Here is a 19,779-nt window from a genome sequence, read left to right as displayed (position 1 = left end):
TAAAAGATGGGTCATATAACCAAACTCTGTTGCCACAATCCACATGGACAACAGAAGAGGTCATTTCATAAATTTTAGAAGAAAGGCAGAATATTAGTTTAAAAAAGGAAATAGAAGCTCATCTGTGGTTAATTTGCATCACTTAGAAAATCTAGACTCGTGGAGGGAGCTTGGAATCATCTAGTATCAAGTTCTGTCACTACCAGGAATATGCCTAAATCAGCCCGCACAGTTGCGAATTGCCATCACTATTCAGTAGACTCAAAGACAGCAGGCAGGCTGCCTCTGTCCACTTCTATGACAAACGATAATCTCTGTGGAGTTGCTTCTCTTCTTCCTTGTCTTGTCTTTTCTTTGGAAAATGACAGTGTTGAATGAGAACAATGATTTTTAAAAACTTGTTGTTACTACAATCCACAGTAAAAATAGGCATTTTACATGCTGACCTGATAAAGTATCCATCTTTATTAACTTCAAGGCATTTTCTATTTTTCTATTTTATTCTAATACATTCCTTTTTTAAAAAATTGCTGGTAGATCCACTAAGTGAATTTCATGTTTCATAGTTTGTATTTCATAGTCTGAACAATTCTAGGCTGTATCATCCCTGAGGGGCTTTCCTACCCCAATTATGGAAATCATCCTCATGATCACCTAATATTTACCACACTGGGGCTATCACCTACGATCCTCACAGTAGTGTAACATGGGCAGAGCTTTTAAGATTCATCACAGATCACATAGCCAGAGCATGATAGAGCTGGTAGCAGAACCCAGTGAATGCACAACAGCAATGCTTGCCCTGGTCAGCACCTCTTCTCTCAGAGAATTCCACCTCCTGACCACCCTCTGTCATGGAGCTGCAACTTAAATGCCACTCCTGATCTGTCAAAATGGGATGCAAATCTAGCGAACACATTCCAAGAATTTAGTGTTAATTTTTATATTAATGTCCTTGCTAGATCTTTCAGGCACTACCCCATGCCAAACTCAGGTGCATGACACTCATTCCCTGGCCTGGAAGAACTCTGATTCTAGTAGAAGAAAAATCCACCCACAGACCTGAACACTAAGCATGGCACTGAAGACCCTTTCAAAACTGCACTTCCCTTTTGCTTCCTCAGTAATAACCTCATTGTTCTATTTAACCTCAGCACTATCTTCCCACATGGCTGATGAAAAGTATCAAGTCTCAGGCCTTCCCTGGAGACTCTGAGCACTGGAGGTCAGCAGAACAGTCAGAGGGTGGCACTCCAGTGGGAAGAGAAAGGCACTCACAGCATCTCCCAGGAAGCGCTCCCTCTGTTGCTTCCCTTCTGTCCCCAAGGGTCAGTGAATAGGTGATGCCAACAGTCTGTCAGCCTCTTTCTAAACACCTTTTTCATCTCGGACCAGCATCAACTGACTTCAGGAATGTATAAAAGATGTTGTTTAACATCATGGAAAGATCAGGTCCCTAGATTTATAGGTAACACCTGTATTAGTCCATTCTCACACTGCTATGAAGAAATCCCAAGACTGGGTAATTTAAGGAAAAGAGGTTTGATTGACTTACAGTTCCACATGGCTGGGGAGACCTCAGGAAACCTACAATCATGGTGGAAGACACCTCTTCATTAGGCAGCAGGAGAGAGAATGAGTGTGCCAGCAGAGCAAATGCGCCAGGTGCTTATAAAACCATCAGATCTTGTAAGAACTCACTCATTATCATGAGAACAGCATGGGGGAAACTGGCCCCATGATTCAATTACGTCCCACAGGTTCCCTTCCACGACAGGTGGGGATTATCGGGATTACAATTCAAGATGAGATTTGGATGGGGACACAGCCAAACCATATCAACACCTTATTTATAGTACTTGAGAGAAAAAATTTACATCTGAGGCAAACGAAAGGGGCAAGAGTGATTTCAGGACCAAAACCTAGGTTTTAAAAAAATGCTTAAAGATTTTCCTTTATTTTCTTAACTATTCACAAGGCAGTAAGTGCTGGTTGGTAATATGGCAGTACTTTTAAGGCAATTATTGTCACAACGATTGGAGCCTGTAGTGGGAATTTATTATTTTGCTTTCCACATCCATTCCTCCTCCCTCTGAGGACAGTATCCATATTTAATGTGAGGGTCTATATTCTTTTATTCCAAGCCTGGTAGTTGAGTGGCCCTACCTTAAACTATTTTTAACTCCAGGGGTGGGCTCTGACTGGCATTAGTTACTGGTGATTGGTTTTGGTTTGGGAATGGGAAGAGAAACTCTAACCAGAGTCATTAAGGAAGAAGGATTTGTTTTTTGAGGCTTCAGAGAAAGGGTCTTTTCTCTTCCACAGTAGCTACCAGAAAAGAGTATCTTTCTATTCCTGGATGATGCGGTGTGAGAATAGGAAATGGAGGACTGTGGCAATAACGAGGTGAGAGACTTACTGAATGGAGCTTGAGGATGAAGCTGACCTTGCAGAGGAGTATAGAGTAGACAGCCTGGGCGAATCTGCATCTTGAGCAAGGCCATCTGGGCTTCTGATTCAATCCCTGCCTGTAGCCCTTCCTCTAGATTCTTTAGTTAAAGGAGACTTTTGTGTGCTTAAGCCAGTTTGTATTTTTTAATGCTTACTAGCAAAGTAATTCAAGGTGATAAGAAACACCTTGAACACTTTGAAAAGTGGTAGTGTCCAAACAATTTAAGGTTTCTTTTGGAAAGAACAAGAGTCCAATGTGATAGAGATTGATTTTTTTTTTTCCTTAGCTGCTTCTATTAATTCTACAGGAAACAATCACAATACTTCGTATTATATAGTGGTTTCTACTTCTCATAAACATCTTTTCCACACAGATTGCCTCACCTGAATTTCACAATCCAGAGTCAGGGCAATTATAAAAAAAAAATTATTTTGCAGTAGTTGTTATTTATTCAGCACTTTATAAGTTTAAAATATGATTTCAAGTTCAGTGATTCATTTGATTGTCACAATAACCAAATGAGGTAGAAATGACAGGTCTATCATAATGCCTATTTTAGGCTGGAGAAAGTTGAACCTCAAATTTGAGAAGGTAGGGGGAGACAGGACTTAAGTCTCAGTCCCTTGCTTCTATTTCTCTCACCCAATCCTCTGAACCAAAGATACTATACTCAATTCCCAGAAACAAATGTGTGTGCTTTTAATACAAAAGGGCTAGCAGTGGGATAAATGTGACCAAAGCACTGGAGATCTGGATTCCAGTAGCAGAGCCAGAACTAACTAGCTGGTGACCTTGGGCAATTTTCCCTTGTCTTGTTTTTTGTAAAAGGGTAGGTTTAAACTAGGATCTCTAATGCTCCTGCAAGCTCGAAAATTTCTCTAAGTCTAGACTTTCCCATCCCTGCTCGCAAATTAATCTTTTTCCCAGAACAATAACCATAACCTTACTTTTTTCTCCCACTGGGTACCAGCTCCTGTGCTAAGACCTCTACCCCCATTTTCTCTTTAGATCTCACGACATTTCCAAGACAATTATATCTCTTTTACAGATAAGGAAACCTGGACTCACGTAGGTAAAATGAACTGCACAAGATCAACAAAATTAGTAACCATCAAGGGGAGAGCTGATAGCAGGTCAGACTGACGGCGAGGATCTAAACCCGGTCTACGGTGTTACTGCAGAAGAAATTAGGCTCCCTGCATTACTGGTCGTCTCCCTCCAAGCATGAAGGGGAGAGGAGGGACAAGAAAGCCAAATCAAGTCACAACAAGCCCCTGCAAGGCAACAACAGAAAAACCGCTGGAAGGCCGCCCGGGAGGATCCTTTCCAGGTCCAGGGGGCGGGGCGCAATTTTCCGGCAGCCACGGGATCGCTGCGCGGGCCGCCCTGCCCTCGGGCCCATTACCTTGTTGAGATGAGGGTTCCTGGTGACATCGTATCCACGCTTCTTCAGGGGCACGGGGCGTGCTGAGCCGGACTTGGCGTGGCAGCCTCGAGCAGACGCGGAGGGTGCCCAGCGCGGGAGGGCGCCGCAGGCCCGGCCGGGCCGGAGAGCCAGCCGCGTGCCTGTGCCCAGCGCGGCGCCCATGGTCCTTGTGCAAACCTGGCACGGGAGAGAAAGCAAGGTCAGGGCCTCCTTCCAGCCAGCCAAGACCCACGCGCGCCGCGGGGCACCGGGCCTGAGCCGGAGACGCGTCCTCGGGGCGCTAGCGGGCAGGGGCTCCCAAAGGGTTAAAGACGCCAGCCCTCGCCCCTCCCCAACCCCTCCACCCCCGCGTTCCTCGGCGGCCACCTGCTGGGCTCGGTGCGGCGCGCCAGGCCTCGCCAAGCGCCAGGCAAAGCGAAACCAAGCCTTGGAAGCAGATCCGGTGCGGGTGACAGCCTGCGGCACCCCCGCCCCCATCCCTGTGAAAAAGAGGCGACTGAGTGGCCAGGGGTCCCCGAACCCTCAATCCCGTGCGGTGGTTTGCCTCGTTCCCCTCTATCTCCGACCCACCTGCGCTGCCCGGGAAGCTGAGGTAAACGCGGTTCAGCTGCGGCGCCGGCGGGGCGAGGAGCTGCGGTCTGAGTCCTCTCCCGCCAATGGCTGCACCGCGCCGGCGGCCGCGAGCTCGCGGGGCTGGTGCGGTCCTGAAAGAGCGGTCCCGAAACCTTTGTTCTCAGTGCCTGGCTTCCCCTGAGGACGCGCGTGGGGCGCCTCAGCACCGCGTGCACGTGGTTGTCCCCAGTGACAAGAGGCGGCTCAGAATGCCCCCTTGAGAGTCTCCATCTTGGCAAGACTAAATGCACAGAGGGGGGTCTGCGTTTAGGGGTCGCTTACCCTCGCACTCTCGCAACGTTCGGGGAAGGGCGCGCCTTCAGGATCTGGAGTAGAAATCCTCAGGCATTCGGTGATCAGTGCTGCCTTGGGCTACCCAGAACAATAGCTATTCGCCACTTGTGGGTATATAAATGTAAATAAATTCGTCTAAATAGAACAGAATGTAACATCCAGTCTGCGGTCACACTAGCCGCATTTCCAGTTCAAGAGCCGCTTGTATGCAGACACAGAACGTTTCGTCTGCTGGGCATCTTGATATAGGGGCCACGGTTACTAAGAGGACTCCCAGGGACCCCGTGGAGCTTCCCGTAGGTTATTGGGCCCAGACAGGGATCTTGGGGTCTGTCTAGCACCAAACTTAATTTTATTCTGTCTCCACACAGTAGTCAGGAGATTCCTTTTAAAGCCAGCACTTTGCTGTGTGTGGTATAAAATCCAAACTTTCAGGGCCGGCAGCGTCTCCCATAGGCTGGTTCCTGCCAGCTTCTTCACGCTTATCCTGCTCTACTCTCCTTTTCTCACTGAGCTCTGGCCATACTTGCTCCTCCCTGGGTCTACACCCCAGTCGCTTCCCGCCCAGTGCAGGCCTTTTGTACTGGCTATGGCCGCTGCCTGGAAGTCCCATACTGCAGCCTTCCAACCACTGCTTCATTCCCATCTCTCGTGTCTCCACTAAGATGTCAGCTGAAAGGCCTTTCTTCTATTCCATGCAATGTCAGCCTGCACGAGGGACTATCGAGTGAAGAGGTTATTTTCTCTTTAGACACCTTACCACAGTCAGTCGTGAGCTTGCTTTTCTGATTGTTTACTATTTCCTGTCTAGAATGGAAGCTTCATGAGGAGAGGCTCTTTGCCTGTGAACCTGTGTGACCTCACTGCCTGGTACGGTAGTTGCACAATAAATTGTTAGGTGAACTGAAGGAAGTGACAGCCACTTTCATAAGGATCGTGAATCCTTAGACTTACTGCCAGACAGGTGGCACGACCCTCCGCTGACGCCCCTTCAGAGCTCCCTGTCCCCAGCATTAGCCCTGTTTTAAGTACCAAGCAGAGATCATGGTGCATTATGTGCTAAGGGCTGCTCCTGCCTGAGTTCAGGATTCCCTCATCTCTTCAGGAATAATTGTTTCCTCCTGCAGTCTCTCCCCTCCCTGTGTAATATCTGTTTTTCAACTTCAATGATCTCCATAAAAATAGTCCTTTCCAAAACAGAACTACAATTACCTGGTAGGGAATAAGGATGGGGCAAAAATACAGATTTCCAGGCCCCATCAGTAGAGATTCTCATCCAGTAGGGTTTACATCTCTAAAGTCAGGTTTACTCTTGGACCACATATTTACATAAACTTATAAATTATCTTTTTTTTCCACCTTAAACCAGTTTGTGTCAGATGTGTGATTGTGTGCAACCAATAGTATTAACTAAATCATTTCAACACTGTTTTTATATTGGCGCCTCTTCCCACCAGTCAAATAACATCTTTTGGGGGCAGAGATCATGTGTGTTTCCATCTTTGGTACCTAGCGCACACAAATAATTGAAAACTGTTTGTTGAACCAGTTTGCCTTTGCTCAATACAATGACCTTTCCCTCCCCTGGAGGATATTTAATAGGTAACTGCAGTCATTTGAAACCAGGATGTAAACAGTAAAGGTTTCCAAACAAGCAAATATAATTTTTATAGCATCAATTCACTAAAGCTTGTACAGTTTACACATAAAAGTCTCTCACATGTCCTAACCTGTGGCCTACATTCTCTTAACCCAGGCATAATTCTACAATGTTATTTTTTGTGTACGGGGTGTGTGTGTGTGTGTGTGTGTGTGTGTGTTTGGTGACAGGAAAAGAAAGGTGTTAAAGGCAGGTCCACCAGGAGCAGTGACAGAAGGCAGTAGCCAGAGGAGGTGGCTTCTCAGTTCTATGCCGTCCAGGGTCCCAGGTTTTCTCTTTTGCAGCTGAGCTCTTTTCTAGGTGTTGCCATCTCTACACAGCACTAATACCATGTTAGCATCCCAGCCGTGGAAAGCGGGGACAAGGAAACAGAGGGAAAGCAAATCTATTTTTTTTAATTGAGACAGAGTCTCACTGTGTTGTTTAGGCTGGTCTTGAACTCCTGGGCTCAAGCAGTCCTCCTGTCTCAGCTTCCCAAAGTGCTGGGATTACAGGCGTGAACCACCATGCCCAGCCAAAGCAAATCTATTTTACAGAAGTGACATGAAAGTTATATATATTACTTCTACTCATATTCCATTGGTAAAAACGAAGCCACACTTTGACATGAAGCTACAGGGAGGGCTGGAAAATATTGTTTATAGTGGAAAAGACATGTATGTGCTCTACTAAAACTCAGTGGGGAGTCTATTACTGAAAGAAAGAAGTGGAGAATGGTTCCTAGGGACCACTAACTAGAAGTCTAAATATCATAGTCATTTTCTGTTGAAGTGCTTAGCCCATAGTGGGTGCTCAGAAACGGTTAGCTGTTATTGTTGGCACGCGTGGTTTCCATCTCTGCTTTCATGGCAACTTCCTTACTTTCAGAGCTGAATATAAGATTTCAGAGACCAGGTTCAGAACCATGGAAACATTCCAGAACTTCTTCCAACTCCATATAACTCTGACTTCCTTAGCCAGCCAGGAAGTTGGCTTGTGATCTGGTGATCTGGTCCAGCACTACATAGAACTAATGGGTCTCCATAATTTGTCTTGGCCCCTCTCCCTTCGTATCCCATTTACTGACTTCTGCCATCATTGTAATGATGCTTCTTGGGATGGCAGAGAAGGAATCTCATTCCCTCCCCTCCAGCCAATGGTTCCATATTCCAGGTATAGTTAATATGTTTGCTTTTCTATTGTGATTACAGAGATTTAAATAGCTACCTGTTTCCCTGCTAGATTATGAATTCCTTGAGGACGGGAACCACGATTTATAATTCTTTGCATCTCCAGTACCTGGGACAGTGTCTGTTACTGAGAATTAACTCAGCTTGTTGAATTAAATATAATTATGGTTCAAATTTGTACATAACCTTCCAAAGAGTAGAATTAATAGAAATTAAATTTGGTACATTGTTAAAAGGGCACAAAGTGGCTTCAAGTTAGATTTTTAACTCAGCTGTCTTAAAACGAGAACTCTTATCTTCTGAAAGCTGATATTAATGACCTTACACACGGATTTTAAAAAGGAAGTGATTTTAAAAATTCATTATCTTTCAGTTAATCCTATTGCTTCACACACTTATTCATAATATTCTACACAACATTTAATGTTTACGATTGCCCCCAAAGAACTCTTTAAATTCCTATTGCTGCTAGTAACATTTGTAAACACCAACTACTTTTTTTTCCAGCAAAGGAGAATTACAAGGATCATTCATTTTTTTCTAATCTACGTATTCATCACTCTGCTGATGTGCCCTGAACTCTGGGCCTTTGCTCAGTAGTTTGCTCTGCTTCCAGCATCTGCCAGTTGAAGTCCTATCTGTCCTTTACAATTCCACTCAAACACTGTCTCCTCCAATGAGTCTTTCCAGAGTCCCAACCAGCAGCTTACACTCCCTCCTGATGCCTCCGAACTCTGCTATTTCTGTCTCTCCTGTTCACTTTTATTGTACTTTTGAAAATCTCTCCTATTGTGCAAAGAGGCTTATAAAGGTGAACACCTTTAGATCCAGATAGTCTGGACTCCACCAGTGGGTGACTTTGAGCATTTTATGTGACGTCTTTAAGCCTCACCATTCTCATGGATAAAACTGGGATCCTAACATCACTTCTCATGTTGTTTTTTGCTGAATTTATTTATTTTAAATGCACTTATCACCTACATGCCAGTCACTCTTCTAAGCACTTTATAAACATTAAGTCATTTAGCCTCATGAGATATTATACCATTTTGCCCAGCTCCCAGTCGACCTTTCTCTGTTCTGGCTTATGGCTGGAGCTTGGGCCCTGCAAATCAGTTCTTTGGCAGCAGAGTTCCTGTTCATTTCTGCCAACAGGGGCCACTAGAAGGAGATGGAGGGCTAGAGTGGGAAGATTTTCTCCTTTCTTTGCTTGCTGTTGGTTCCTTGCAGCATTCCCTCCAGCAACAGCCATTTACCCTGCACCAGCCATTGGGCCCAGCCTCCAGCACCCTTTCACAGCCTAGAATCAGCTTCCAAGGCCCCCGCAGACTTAGCAGTAGGTCTTTTCCATCACAAGTCCAGCTCCTGATGGTCCAACCATTTCGCTTTGTTCCTCCTGCCGTGGAGATAGAACCTGCGTCCTCCAGTTACCACCTGTGATTGCCTTAGCACTCCTTTTCTTCTCATCCAGCCTTCCAGCACCTGGGAAACCAGTTCTTTATATTAACTTCCTCTTGTTGAGATATACTTTGTGTGGTTCTGTCTCCTCAACTGGAACCATCTGTTATAGATTGATACCATTATTATCCTCATTTTACAAATAAAACCCAGAAAAGTTAAATAACTCACCTGAAGTGGGCTGGGATTTAAACCCAGGTTCAGATGGCATGGTGATCCCAGGACACTAAGGGCTCGTGTTTGTAAAGTGCTCCGCCAGGCCTGCTGCACGACCAGCACCAAATGAACAGTGGTTCTCTGATTTCCAGTCGTCATCCTCATTACCATTCTTCAGCCTTGCATCCTACCCAACACCCAGGACAGGGTGTGCGCAATCAGTGCCTACTGGATTGAGCCTGATTCCCTAAATATGGGAGGACTGTGGCAGAGAAGGGACTTGAGATAGAAAAGGGCATGGAGAAGACAGTGGGGCCACGAAGCTTCTATATCCTGACCCTCTGGCTCCTTCCTTTGGAGTTGTTTCCAGGGTAACTAATTCTCCTTCTCTTCTTGACCCTCTCCCCACCTCCCTACCATGTTTCCCCTGTCCTCTACTTTGGCTTCTTGACTTCTGTTTTTCTATTAAGTAGGAATAGATAGTTCTCTGACATTCTAAAAATATCAAAAGAGGAAATAAAAGGGCAATTTTGTTGGGTAGCAGAAAATATGTTTCTTATTTTTCTGTTGCATTCATTCTATTTCTCTATTCTGTTGCATTGTCATCATTTTTAATACCCAATTTTAACAAGAAAAGAGTATCTTTTAAATATCCACATTCCTAATAGAGGTGGTCGCCGGGGTTCAGTTATCCCTGCATAGTGTTATAACAAAATTACCTTGAAATGTTTGTTTATAAACTAGTTCAGCCTTCTGTTCAAGTAGTGGTTGCACCACACATAATTGCTTCCAGAGAGAAAGATACAATAGAGTGCATTACTCCTCAGACCCCCTGCCTGATTCTCATTTAGTCTGAAGTGAATTCTTAAGGCCCATTTATGTTTCTAGCCTGGCATCCACGCCAGCTCTTATTTTCATGGCTGCTTTAGTCACGAACAATTTATAATCCATTTTAGACATGCCCCACTTCTACCCCATAGTAGCAGTTCGTAGAAGAAAATATTATCCTCAATCATAGTAACTAGGGAGGGAACTACTTTTTGTAGTACTTTTTGTGTATTTTCCAGGCCTCCAGATTGCCCAGAGGTTGTTTAAAAAAAATCTATTTTCTGCCCCTCTTGAAACACTCTATTCAAGAACTCAGTCCTCTGATGGCCACCGCACCATTTCTTCATTATTCCATGGGTTCCTTGGCCACCTCCTGCCTCACACAAAAGTTAGACAAAAAGGCAACTGTTAGAAAAAGGCAAGATGCGGAAACAGAAAGCCATGGCAGCAGCTGCTGAGCTAAGCAGCTGATAAAGGGGAACAAATTTGTGCCCTTAGTGTTTGTTTGGAGGTCAGGGCAATGGCTCAGCAGGATAGGGGGAGAGCTCTTTATCCATGGTGTGATTTGCCCATCTGGCCCATTCAGCATCCCCTGGACCAGCTGACCCCTGCCACCAACTTCACTAGCTCCTTCAGGGGCTCCAGGCTTGTTAAGCTGTAATGAGCATAACCTCAAGTTTCCTAATTAACTTTGCAACAGTTGTGACACAATTCCATAATGGGAAACAAAAATATTAATAGTTTTCTTGTTGACAGTCATTTCTTTCTTTGTGGGACAAAAATCATCAATGATCTGAAGGTATTCTGGTGTTCTTATTAGAGTTTAAGTTATTTTTAAGTGTTTTAAAACTATGTTTTCTATTGGTGAGATGAAGACTCACTGTTCCCAGCACCTTTGGGTTCTCTTCAGCTCTTTATCACCTCAATTGGTTTTTGTCTTCCTTTCTCACAGATTTAGCCATTTGACTCCCCCTCCCAGTCTGTGTTTAGCCTCCAATCCCTTGGACTGATTCACTGAGGATTCCCCCAAAGAGATGTAATTTGTTTTCTTTGTGTATTCACAGATTTTGAGCTTCAGCTTATGTAGTTTGTTATTGTAATGGATGTTATCTGTGTCATCAGGCAGCCCACAGAGCAGGCATTCACTCAGCTGTGAAACCAAATGAAGATTCTGACCACAAAGCTAATGTTTTTCTCTCCAGGTCATACCAATTGTTCACCACAGGCACCCTGTTTTCAGGAATATTTGTGCTTCTAAGAGCAGGTGGATTTAGTTCTCCTTAGCTTGAATTTTGGGTTTAGTATTAAATCTAAAACACTGACTCACAAAGGGTAGAAAGTGGAGACTGATGAAGCAGCATACAAATGATATGGAGTGAAGAGGTATCTTTTTGCTTTCCAGGCTTTGTAATTAGCTACACACTTTATTTACCGATTTATTTGTAATTTTTACGGGCTTAATATTGCTGGCAAAGCAGATTTTGCTATTTGAGCTCCAGAAGCTTGTTATTTGACACTTTGATTTGCGCAAGGCTATAATCCAAGGTTGCTATTTAAGGTTGTCGACTCAGATTTTTGCCAATATAAATTGCATGTTCTGGCCAGGCACTGTGGCTCACACCTGTAATCCCAGCAGTTTGGGAGGCCAAGGCAGGCAGATCCTTGAGTTCAGGAGTTTGAGACCAGCCTGGGCAAAACCCCATCTCTAGAGAAAATACATCTGTAGTCCCAGCTATTTAGGAGGCTGAGGTAGGAGGATCACTGGAGCCAGGGAGACAAAGGTTGCAGGGACCCAAGATCATACCACTGCACTCCAGCCTGGGTGACAGAGTGAAACCCTGTTTCAAAACAAACAAATGAATAAATAAATAAATAAATAAATAAATAATTTTATGTTCTTTGTATAGTAGCTAAGAGCTTTCTCTTTAAAGTCAAATATATCTGGGTCTAGATCCCAACTCTGCCACTCACTAGCCATGTGATCCTGGGGGATTTACTTGATTCCTCTGAAGCTCAGTTTTCGTATCTATAAAATGAATATAATAATAGTATTTAGCTTATAAGGTGATTCTAAGAACTAAATGCCAAGGACATAGTAGATCTTTAGTAAATATTAAGTATTACTATTGCAATACTTCCTCTGTATTCCCACAAAACAATTATGGATGTAACAATTGCTGAATAAACATTGATTAAAACGCACTTAAGTGAATTTTCAAAGGCCCAGCCTTCAAAGGCTTAATGTCTTGAAATGTCTTTAAGGCAGGTTAATGCCCAGAGGTAGAGGCTGAATGTTCACTGAGTTTCATTGTATTTAAATTATCACAGTGCCTGTGGTTTGGACACACACAAACACACACACACACACACACACACACACACACACACACAGGTTTAGATAAATTGTCAGGTTCTATTAAAATGGAAGTGAGATGAAGGTCCCCTGAGTCCCACTCATCTCACATTGCAGGTAGGTTTACTTGGATTACTGGCCTTTACTAGTTGTACCTTTACCACCTATCAAATACCAGGACCTCAGCTCACCCCAATTTTGTGCATATTAGGAGTCCACCAGCAGAGAAGCTTTCTATATAATCTGAGCTACAGGTGTGGCTCCTCTGCTCCCCTTCTGTTCACTGGGACTGTGGCCACCTCTTTCAGCCCCCAGCACTGCTGGAACTCAGCTCAGATTCCCACTGGTGGCCCTGGCCACCATAACTTCTGAAACCCTCTGGATAGCTGCTTCCCAGCCAGTCCTGCTTGAAACTATGCTGTTTCTATAATGGCTCTCTCTGCATTTCTGTGGTTCTTCAGTTTTCTCTCCTGCTGTTGCAGGGTAAGGTAGAGAGAAAAGTCAAGAACTCCTTGTAACATGGTCCCTTTAGATTAACCAAACTCTCAGAAGAGGGAAGGTCCCCAGTAGAATGGCATGGGCCTCTACAGATTCAGTTATTATATCTCTTTTCTTTTCGGAGCACACAAATGTTCCTGGGCAAAGATCAGACCAAAGTGGATTCCCGAACAACCTCATGCCATACTGTGAACTTCTGCTTTCTCCAGGGCCTGCTTCTAATGATAGCCTATCCTGTAAACATTTTTTGTTTACAATGGTTTTTTTCTGGAGGAGAGACACTCTCCATCTCTGCATTCAAGCTTCAGTAGGCCCACCAGGTTTAGAAGACCTACATGTCAGTCAATTGTAACGAGGCTCAAGTTCCTCTTCATGAAGCTCCAAGGCTCCCTGAAAATCAGTGATGTATCCAGATTGCTCCTTAGCTATCCCTGACTACCCTGCCACATTTAAGATGTTTGTCTGCCGCGGGCACATGGCGGACCTCTGGAGGAAGCTGTGTAATTTAGAAGATACCCATCCAAATCCAAGCTCTTAGCTAGCTGAAATACTCTGCCACATATCTTTAAAAACATTTCATTTAACAACATGCATGTGACAGAGATGAGGCGAGGAATGGAGTTTCTTTACAAATCAGAAGTATTGAATTTGAGCTTTCTAAAATTCTTGCTAATTACAGGGTATATGCAATTACATAATTCTAAAGTTGGAAGGGATCTAGGTTTTATAATAAGTGATGCTTCCAAGAATAGAAATTTTGCTCCCTGAGAAGCTTTCCAGAGGCAGAGAGGCTCAGCGAGCCGGCAGTGGTGAGATACCTAATGAAATGGGGGAAGACCCCTTCTTTTCAGGAAGAAAACTGTTAAAAAAAGGATGATCAAACTTAGCAGCCATATTTTTGCCCTCTTATTTTTCAGCTTTTATCAAGCCTCATGTTACAAAAAGACATGTTCTCCTTTATAAGAAGGTGAGAGACTGTATTAATAAACAGTCCATATTCTGAGCACTAAAACTATCATAAAAAGAAAGTTCATGGCAATTAATAGATTCTAAGAATTTTTTATCTAAAAGGCCGGGCGCGGTGTCTCAAACCTGTAATTCCAGCACTTTGGGAGGCTGAGGCGGGTGGATCACAAGGTCAAGAGATTGAGACCATCCTGGTCAACATGGTGAAACCCCATCTCTACTAAAAATACAAAAAATTAGCTGGGCATGGTGGTATGTGCCTGTAATCCCAGCTACTCAGGAGGTTGAGGCAGGAGAATTGCCTGAACCCAGGAGGCAGAGGTTGTGGTGAGCCGAGATCGCGCCATTGCACTCCAGCCTGGGTAACAAGAGCGAAACTCCGTCTCAAAAAAAAAAAAATTTTTTTTTATCCAATCACAAGAACAGACAAGCTCTTGCCAAGCCATGAAGATGAAAATCCTAGAGAAAATAAGAAAAGAGTAATAATAAATGAGAATTAGTAGAAAAGCTATCAAATTGGAACAGTATGTTTACATTTATAAAATCTTGCTTAGTATTCTATATACAGTGTATGACAGGATATTGAATGGGATTTTTCTTATTATCTCGGGATTTCAGCTAAAGCTCCAAGCTAAGGTCAATAGGTAGTACCCCACATTTTATAAAGAAACCAAGGAGCCGTCAGACATGGCCTCCAGTGCTTTAAGGAGTGGCCAAAGGGATCCTTCAACTCTCACCGCTACCACCCCATAAGCAGAAAGCTGGACCCCATGGCTGAGGAGATTGTATAGAGTGTAGACAAAGAATGAAGCCTCCAAGGGGGCCACACATAGAGATGAGGTCTGCTGTAAGAGGGCACCCAGTATCTCAGTCTCTGGCTAGAGGCCTAGCGAGCTGCCCAGTGTGGTAGGGCCACCAAGGTGGATTGCCATGAGGCAGCTCATGAGAGAGGCCGAACCATGGCCCTGCAGGTAGGGGATTCTGAAGGCAGGGGCTGACTTGAGAAGTCAGTGACTGTGGGAAGAAAGAGAGCAGTTTCGTGGTGGTGACCCCTTCCTCTTCATGATGGCTAGGGCAAATGGAGATCCTTGAAAGCCAGGGATACCACAGAAAGCAGCTGAGTCATTTGAGGGTCTTGCACCCATAAGGGGGCTCATTTGGGGAATGAAGTTGTAGCAGTAAGAGGCTATGGAATTTGTCACTCCAGCTGGGACCTGAGCAAAGGGTCATAAGAGGTCAGCCAGGGAACTCTTTATCTAAGTTGGGCCCCTTCAAGGGCTTCCAAGAAAACCTTCTCTTGCCTCCAACAACATAGCCAGCTTTGGGACACTTCCCCACAGAGGGCATCGACAACCATGAGAGAACTATAAAGAGCACAATCTAAATAAAAAGGTTTTTTGCCTTTTAGCCTCTTGAATCAATTTCCTAGGGCTGCTATAACAAATTACTATAAACTTTGTGGTTTAAAACATCAGAAATGTATTTTCTCACAATTCTGGAGGCCATTCAAAGTGTCGGCTGGGCTGTTCTCTCTCTCAGGGCTCTAGGGGACAATCTGTTCCTCGCCTTTACCAGCTTTCGATGACTCCAGGTGTGTGTTGGCTTGTTTTGGCTTGTGGCGGCGCCCGTCCAACTGATCTCTACAGTCACATTGCTTCTTCCTCTTCTCTGTGTGCTTCTTTTCTCTATGTTTCTTATATTAACAAGACCCTGTATGTAGGAACCTCCCAGATGATCCAGGATAATCTCAACTCAAGATCTTTAACTTCATTTCCTCTGCAAAGATCTGTGTTTTCAAAAACGTTCACAATCACAGTTCCAGGAATTGGGATGTGGACAGATCTTTTTGGAGGTAAAAACTCAACTGCTTACATTTCCATCTCCCTTTCCTCCTTCAACCATGTAGAAACCAGAATTAGCAGGATTAGGTCAAAGAGGAAGGAAGCACAGACTGTGCCCCTCCCTCACTCCTACGGAGGTTCCTCATTCCATGGGAAGCAGGCCCAAGCTTGGGAGAAGAAGCTCTGAAATGAATGTGAAATTGGAACTTTACATTGTACCTCACTAAACTTTCAAACTTAACTTTGAAGTTTTAAGATATCTGCCTGAGATTTTCTCAAGGGTCATAAAGGGAGACTGGACCAAGCATAACTGAAGGTACGATGGGAAAGGATAAGAGAGGCATTTCCTGTTGTGTTCCATTGAGTTCAGTATAATCAATAAACTAGTTACACTAATATTAGTTAGTAGCTCATACTTTTCTAATATGAGAGATCTGAGGTTTTTATTAATAAGAAAAGCACAATTTAGTGGTGAAGAATGCAAATATGTGTTTTCAGTGAACATCATATTATAACAAATATCCATGGAACAAATATTCATGGAAATATAACCTATTAAATTATATTAAATGCCAGTCACTGAAGTGAGAAGAGTAAGAATAAGAAGTTCTTTTAATAACAGATAATCTTGTCCACCTGCCTGACTACCAATTTCAGATGTGGACTGATAAGAAAAGTACACCGAAACTATTACCTACCTCAGTCCATCAAAATTCCAGTAATGCAGCCTCAAATCACCTCAAACTTGCAAGAGCTCTGTCACATCACTGGTTACACTGAATTATTAATGGAAACCCAAAGGTCAGATGAAGAGCTAAAGAGGCAGCTGTCTACTGGAACAACTGACAATCTTTTGTAGGAATTAGAAAAAATTTAAACCTAAATATCTCTTTTTTAAAATTCCTTTTAATTGTAATTTTAACTTATTTCAGCTCATCTTTTCAGCTTGTTGCAATCTTTATAATGTTGACTTTGTAACCCAATGTGTTAGTGCTCCCTGAGAGTTTTACATCGTACACATTTGGTAAACTGGCCCTGTGGGACTGCATTAACAGGAACTTTGGAGACAGAAGGCGCTCAAAGGCAGTTGGTATAGTATTCAGTAAGCCAAAATATCAACACTGAGAAGCCCTCATTTAGTACTGTTTGCAGCATCGGGCTTTTTAGAGAAAGAGAAACATTAACACAATAAGCTAATATAGAAGTCAATAAGAAAAAAACTGCATAGTAAGGATGGACTCAGTTGCATTCTGCCAAATCTCTCCTTTCCCTTCTTCCCCTACAATAGTTATAGGTATGCAAAGGGATAATTCATCCTTAATAATTTTTAATCATCACAAGGAATAACTAAAAGAGTGGATAAATGTATTTTCAACAACATGTGAAACCCCTCAAAAATCCATTTAACCTCAAGTTAACTGGAGAACAGAGTCATCTGTCTAGATAACCCTATTATCTGATTCTTGGTATCATTAAGCTATTCTTTTCTATGAGAGAAAGGGGGTTGGAGGGAAGAGAGAATTTAGTAGAAGGAAGAACTGACAAGAGAAGTAAGTAATATTAAAACATGAAGTTCAGAGATCAAGGAACTCTGAACACAGGCATCTTAGTTAGATGTAGCTCATAGACCAGATACCATCCTTCTGAGTGAGAATTTTAGCCAAAACAAAAAATTATATCTAATTAGATGACACATCTGAACTAGAAAGACAGAGTTCTACAATTACCTGTTTGACTCTTCAATTGTGTGGAAGTGTCACCCCAGAAAGTATGGATCAGTTTATTAATCATTAGAAAGAAAATGAATGCTATTGTCTAACTTGAAGGCATTAAGGTTTATTTCCACTAATACTCTGTTATAATACCAGGGCCTTAAGAAGGATTACTGAGTTCAAGAAACATAGATTTAAAGTAAGTTTTCCCATGCATGTGTCTCATGCTTGAATCACATTCAATAATCCATGTCAGGCATGAATCCTCTTGACTTACTATTGTTACTAGTGGATTATATAGATACATGAAAACCCCTGCATGCTTCTGCCCTGAATGTCTTGAAACTGCCTGGGATCCTGGACTGCATAGCCTCTTCCAGGCAGTCATGGTTCCTTCCCAAGGAAGCTTAAAGCAGATTTGATCATAATCCTGCCTGGCTCATAGGGCCAGAACATGGTAGATCCCAACAGGCAAATATACTTAAATGCTAAAATTAATAAAGCAGAAAAGATGAGCATATAATGACTCCTAACTCTAAAACTTCAATTGCCACAATGGAAGGCACCGTGGATTTCATGCTGAAAAATCATGGACAACAATGATCTCTTAAGAGATTAAAGGAGTTAGTTGGTTTTTAGGATACTATAAAAGCTTAGGATGAAAGATTAAAACCAAACCTTAATACTGGAGATATATGTATGTATATATATAATTTTTTTGAGACAGAGTCATTCTGTTGCTGAGTGACACTGCATTGGAGTGCAGTGGCCTGATATCAGCTCACTGCAACATCTGCTTCCTGGGTTTAAGTGATTCTGCCTCAGCTTCCCGAGTAGCTGGGATTACAGGTGCACACCACCACACCTGGCTGGTTTTTATAATTTTAGTAGAGATGAGGTTTTGCAATGTTGGCCAAGTTGGTCTTGAGCTCCTAACCTCAAGTGATCTACCCACCTTGGACTCCCAAAGCGCTGGGATTACAGGCATAAGGCTCCATTCCTGGCCAATACTGTATATATTTAACTCAAGTTTATCTATCACAATGAGATTATTGCTTATTTTTTGGAGTAAATATAAACAGTAGTACTTTGGAGCCAGGGTATTGAAAACCTAACGTGTGTGTGTGTGTGTGTGTGTGTGTGTGTGTGTGTGTAAGTGATATGTAAACAAGTTACATATTATTTTTATTGGTTTTGTTATAGGTATAACCTTTTTTATTGGCAACCAAAAGTAGTGGATGGCTTAGAAATAGGCAGGAGTTACAGAATAAGAAGTATAATATACTCCTTTACTTATTTTGGCTTTAACAATTTCATAGTTATCTTTTAAGATGTCTGTAATTTAGATTCCTCAGAAAAGGATATGTTGAAAAATGAATTTCATGGAGTTTTTCTCTGAGGTGGAACACCAGGAATGTATTAATGCTGGGCTCTCCAACTTTGTCACTGAGGATTGCTGCTCTAGGTTTCCCTCTTGCTCCTCCTTGCTTTTGCTCAAGTGGTTACCTCCTCCTGGAGCACCCTTTCCTCACCGATGTCTAAACTATTAACACTCTCTAAGGCCTAGTTCATGTGCCCACTACCCCTCAAGCTTTGCCTAGTATATCTTTTCTCTCAGAACTCTCATATCACTGAAGGTGTTGGTCTGCACTTTAAGTGAGTAAGTTCCGAAATCTTCCTCCCCTTAACTCCCAACAAGACCTCTTTTCCCTTCTATGAATTCTACTTTTGAAAAAAGTGTGTTACTTGAGTGTTGCTCAAGTAACACCCTTCAATTAAGAACACATTTATAAAGAAAAATTTCGTCTATTCAAGCAGTGCTTTTTGTTTGGGCATTTATTGTGTAACTATCAATAATGTCATTTTTTTTTTAGTATCGTGAATTGTATAATCACATGAGTCTCTGTCATAGAAGTGGCACTAATTATAATAATGAGGGAAACATTAAGTCAGCAGTTAGTGCTATACTTGCGTCCAGGGTCATTCCTGTTCTGGACTTACTCCATTGGAATATTGAAATCGTCAAGCGTCAGCCTGTAAAATTATGTCACCCACCGACTGTATCCTAGAAATTTCAAAGATGTCATTGACAAGCAATCAAAGCTATTGATGAGCATGAGCTAGGCAGTGTTAACACGGAGTTGTTATTATTCCAGCCTAAAAAAACTTGATCTTTTGTTTTAGTTGGTGTGACATGCATTCAGTTTCTGCAAAGCTAAAAAAGCTTTTGAACCTAAAGTCTTCTAAAACCTGTAAGGTTCTGGAGAGGCCAGGGTGAAAATGAGGAACCTTTATTCTAAGACTCCTTGATTCTTTTACCAAATCTTAGCTGTATTCAACACTGTTGTAATTTC

At 42.8% G+C, this 19,779-nt stretch overlaps 2 protein-coding genes across 8 annotated transcripts in view; one reads left to right on the top strand and one right to left on the bottom strand.

Annotated features, from left to right (window-relative positions):
• Window positions 1-4,980, bottom strand: part of ME3 (malic enzyme 3) — a 217,552-nt gene extending 212,572 nt beyond the window's left edge. For 4 of the 6 annotated variants that reach the window (XM_010345646.3, XM_074400369.1, XM_074400370.1 and 1 more), the window contains exons 1-2: window positions 4,245-4,292; window positions 3,858-4,055 (exon numbers count right to left, since the gene is read on the bottom strand). In XM_010345646.3, coding sequence (XP_010343948.2) covers window positions 3,858-4,040 — 183 coding nt within the window. In that variant the 5' untranslated portion in view covers window positions 4,041-4,055; window positions 4,245-4,292. Of the gene's footprint in view, window positions 1-3,857; window positions 4,056-4,244; window positions 4,293-4,448; window positions 4,741-4,772 lie in introns of those variants that run through there. The other 2 variants (XM_010345647.3, XM_003935071.2) reach the window with 2 other exon arrangements.
• LOC120363240 (heterogeneous nuclear ribonucleoprotein A1) overlaps window positions 4,000-19,779 on the top strand; it is a 40,456-nt gene continuing 24,676 nt past the window's right edge. Inside the window, exon 1 of one of the 2 annotated variants that reach the window (XM_074400379.1) lies at window positions 4,000-4,077. Coding sequence is in view for 1 of the 2 variants with exons in the window: in XM_074400380.1 (XP_074256481.1) it covers window positions 4,039-4,470 (432 nt within the window). In the remaining variant the exon portion in view is untranslated. Of the gene's footprint in view, window positions 4,471-19,779 lie in introns of both variants that reach the window. The other variant, XM_074400380.1, reaches the window with a different exon arrangement.

The sequence above is a fragment of the Saimiri boliviensis genome, chromosome 6 (genome assembly GCF_048565385.1).
Source record: "Saimiri boliviensis isolate mSaiBol1 chromosome 6, mSaiBol1.pri, whole genome shotgun sequence".
Lineage (NCBI taxonomy): Eukaryota > Metazoa > Chordata > Mammalia > Primates > Cebidae > Saimiri > Saimiri boliviensis.
This window is presented reverse-complemented; position numbering and strand designations above follow the sequence as displayed.